The sequence below is a fragment of the Cibotium barometz genome, chromosome 65 (genome assembly GCF_041138505.1).
Source record: "Cibotium barometz isolate CiBa-2024 chromosome 65, ASM4113850v1, whole genome shotgun sequence".
NCBI lineage: Eukaryota > Viridiplantae > Streptophyta > Polypodiopsida > Cyatheales > Cibotiaceae > Cibotium > Cibotium barometz.
In genome coordinates this window covers 7,528,623-7,532,066 of record NC_141110.1, presented here as the reverse complement: position 1 = coordinate 7,532,066, position 3,444 = coordinate 7,528,623, and the positions used below count along the sequence as shown (strand labels likewise).

The window sequence follows — 3,444 nt, the reverse complement described above, 5'->3', positions numbered from 1 at the left end:
AGAGATTTTAGTGTGGATTAATCCACCTTATTTATATTGCTTAATCTATATTTATCACCATGATCAATCCCATTTTAGGGTTGTTTAACATGTCCCAAGCTCTTCTCTTTTATAATCAACATAGATATTGAATCTGTGAAATTGGGAATGTTTTCCCGAGTTTGAATAGACATCTTGAACGCCTGGGCTCTGAAGTGTGGCTTGTGCAATTTTTTCGTTCTATAATCTAACATGCCCTCGTATGTTTGGAGACGAACCTATTTCAAAGCTCTGCAAATGACAATGCCTTCTACAGGTTTAGAGACATCCCAAGCAAGATGTCTTTTAATCATTTTGTTAATAGAAATTATTAAGGATGAAAAGACTTTTACTACCATATCTGAAAATGGAGGTGATTCAGAGTTCCACCCCAAGCCACTAACACATTCAACTCGAAGTAATTATTCTAATGGTTCCTAATACACAAGACCCATATCACCATTGCCAATGCCAACAATGATTTACAACTCCAGTAGCTTAGTTCTGACATAGGTTTGTTATTCATGCTAGGATCAGATGCAGCTTTCTTCTCTTTCAAAGGTTCAATGGATTCACTAGACTTTGCTCTGTTTCTGACAGAGCGGAGGTTCTACACGCCTTGGTTTCCTTCAAGATTGGTAACAATATGTACACAACGAGATGCTAGATGTGCATGCTGAGGAGAAGCAGTGCAAGGTGTGGATTTAGGTTCAGTAAACGACAAAGTTGTGTCCATGATAGCTTTGCAATGTCCATCTACATCGACAACACTAGAATGTAAGGCATCCAACAGAGGGGTACGGATAGGAGCTTTGCCATATGCATGCCAACGGATCAAAGAAGGACACACATCAGATAAAAGGAGAAGGGCACCCATCGTCCAAAGGAGTTCGGGCATCAGACAAACCCAACAAAATAGAGCATCTAGGAATAGAAGTAGAAGGATCATTGTTATGGACACGACGGCGTGAGGTTGCCATCTAAAACAGACACATATAACACATAGAAAAGAGATGTCTAGGAAAAGAAGTACAAGGATCAGGAGTGAGGGCACGACACCGTGGGGGAGCCATCTAAGGTAGACACACATAGCGCATAGACATGCATCAAAAAATAATGCTCACATCAACATCATGACATGAATCTACCAAATCTTGTGTGTCAAAAGTCAAACTTTAAAGAACCTAATGTCCAACAATTTCTTTTTTGAACATCTTGATTAATAATTAATAGCAAAAATAGACGTTGGGTACTTTATTGCTACTCACAAACACCAGTCTTTCAAAAGGATAATCCCCCACAGGCATGCAAGTGAGAGTAGGTTGTCAATCTAGTAGGATAGATATATTAGGATAGATGCATGCAAGGCTGTGACTCTAGCAGGATGTCTGGCCCACTGTGGATAATCGTGTAAAATTAGTGTGAGATTTGTTGTTGAAAAAAATCCGGATGCCATCTTCATGGCAATGATGACAAAAATGGTAGGAAATCTTGCCACGACCGTCGAAAAAAATGTAATAACCAGGAGGAGACGAAAGAGCATCAAATCAGAAGGAGAACAAGGCTGATATTCCAAGAGTTCAAAGTACAAGTACATATAAAAAAAAACAACATTCAAGGGCAGCGAGCACAGAGGCTACACACGCGGCACCCGCTAAACCATTAGGCTATGACTCCGTTGGCAAAGTACGTCTATCATCAGCATGCATGTCACCTAAAAGAAAGAAATCTACGGAGAAACATGCAGTGCATCACGAGTCCAACCGCATGGGAGACAATGGTTGGCTTCGTGGTTAGGCCCTATGTCGAGCTGGTGGTGAGCATGGAGATCCGGTGGTTGCACATGCAGGTCTGTTGTAGCACAGATACCGTAGCGCCCGCTCACGAGATGCCAATAGATAGTCCCGGACATCCACAAGCCCAAGCCCTCCAGGTAGGCAGCCATGCCGGGCTTGTGCATGAGGGCATCGCACTTGCTTATCTCGTCCATGAGTCGAACGCACTCCTCGTCCCTGTCCTTGATCATCTGCAGCGCCTCCATCACTGCCCCTTGCAAGGTAGGCATGCCGGAGGCATCAGGGAGAGAGTGGAAAAGCTTCGTGAAGTAGAGGATCGAGACGATGTTGCAGAAGTCACCCTGCATGTACTCCTTCTTGAAGGAGGTGATGTCGTTGACGAGGAAGATGTGTTGGACCGTGTTCTGCTGCAGGGAGACAAGCAGAGGGTGAGAAAGGGCTTCATCATCGAGCTCGAAGCCTTGGGAGTGCTCAATCAGCACGGCGCAGGGCCACCAGCCAATGGAGTCGGCGCGGATCTGAAAGTAGGTCTCAAGGTCCGGGAGATGGCGGGCATTGCGGTAGGGCACTTGTTGGCGGTTGGCCTCCAGGTAGTCCTGGAAGGCCTTGCTGAGGCGGGCCTTCTGTCTGGGCGGCATCTCCTCGCACATCTCCGCCCACCATTCCGCGGCCGTGTCAGTGAGGATGCGCACCAGGGGGCTGGGGCTGGGCGAGGGGTGCACATAGGTGTCCTGGAAGACGGTGAGCACACTGTCCACCAGCTTGTCTGCACGGGTGGGGTCGGCGCCCATCTCGCTGGGGTCATCCAGGACGTTGTCAATCATGAAGAACCAGTCCATCATCTTGATGATGGGCGGCATGCGCTTGCTGATGCCCGTGGCAAAGGGCAGCGTGGCCTGCATGTGGAAGGCGGACTTGATCAGCTGCTCCGCCGCGAAGGAGGTGGGCCTGCCGTCAGCGCCAGGCAGGTTGGCAAAGTGCGCCACAACCCAGGCATTGGACGTCTCCGTCAGCTCCGGGTAGTCGGGGTGGTTCTTCCAGGGGAAAGAGCAAGGGATAGGCGGGATTATGATTCGGTGGACCTCGCTTAGAAGGCTCACAGCAGGAGGAGCAACAGAATGAGCAGCAGCAGCAGCAGGGGATTCGGGACTCTCCATTACCTCGCAAGCCGATAAAATCAGAGCTCAATATAGTAGGGGACTGGAATGCCAATACTGTCGACTGGCCTGCTGCTGCTGCGCCAATTTATAATTATAGCGAGCATTTCTATCGTCATCGTCTTCGTAAGCCGGACTTATTAGTGCAGTAAGCTTATTACATTACATGTGCGTTACTTGGAATTTGTTTTTCTTCCGTGAAAGCAGCCCGCTCAAATTTGTTTTTTTTTCCATGCTGTTCGGAGACGAGAGGCGTGGAATAGGCAAATTATGATTGTACTGAAGACGGAACAGATACATGACAAGCTTACTCGTCTATAGTGGTTGTTTGGAAATGATTTTAAATGTAGCTTCAAAAAGCATTACGTAATTGGTGGGAAATTGCAGTAACGGTAGGAAATCGGGGTTTTCCCCATGTGTTCTATTCATTTTTAAAGACTCTGAAGATGACAAGACGAAACAGATTCCTCGTC

General features: G+C 47.1%; 1 protein-coding gene across 1 annotated transcript; it reads right to left on the bottom strand.

Annotated features, from left to right (window-relative positions):
* Window positions 1-1,562: 1,562 nt before the first annotated feature.
* LOC147602884 (microbial Terpene synthase-like protein 13) lies at window positions 1,563-3,047 on the bottom strand. Its single transcript, XM_086797282.1, has one exon. The coding sequence runs from the start codon at window positions 2,969-2,971 to the stop codon at window positions 1,748-1,750; it is 1,224 nt and encodes a 407-aa protein (XP_086653408.1). The 5' UTR covers window positions 2,972-3,047; the 3' UTR covers window positions 1,563-1,747.
* Between the last annotated feature and the right edge of the window lie 397 nt (window positions 3,048-3,444).

Bases quoted from the DNA above. Each gene is read 5' to 3' on its own strand.
- LOC147602884 (XM_086797282.1), bottom strand. From the start codon at position 2,971: ATGGAGAGTCCCGAATCCCCTGCTGCTGCTGCTGCTCATTCTGTTGCT.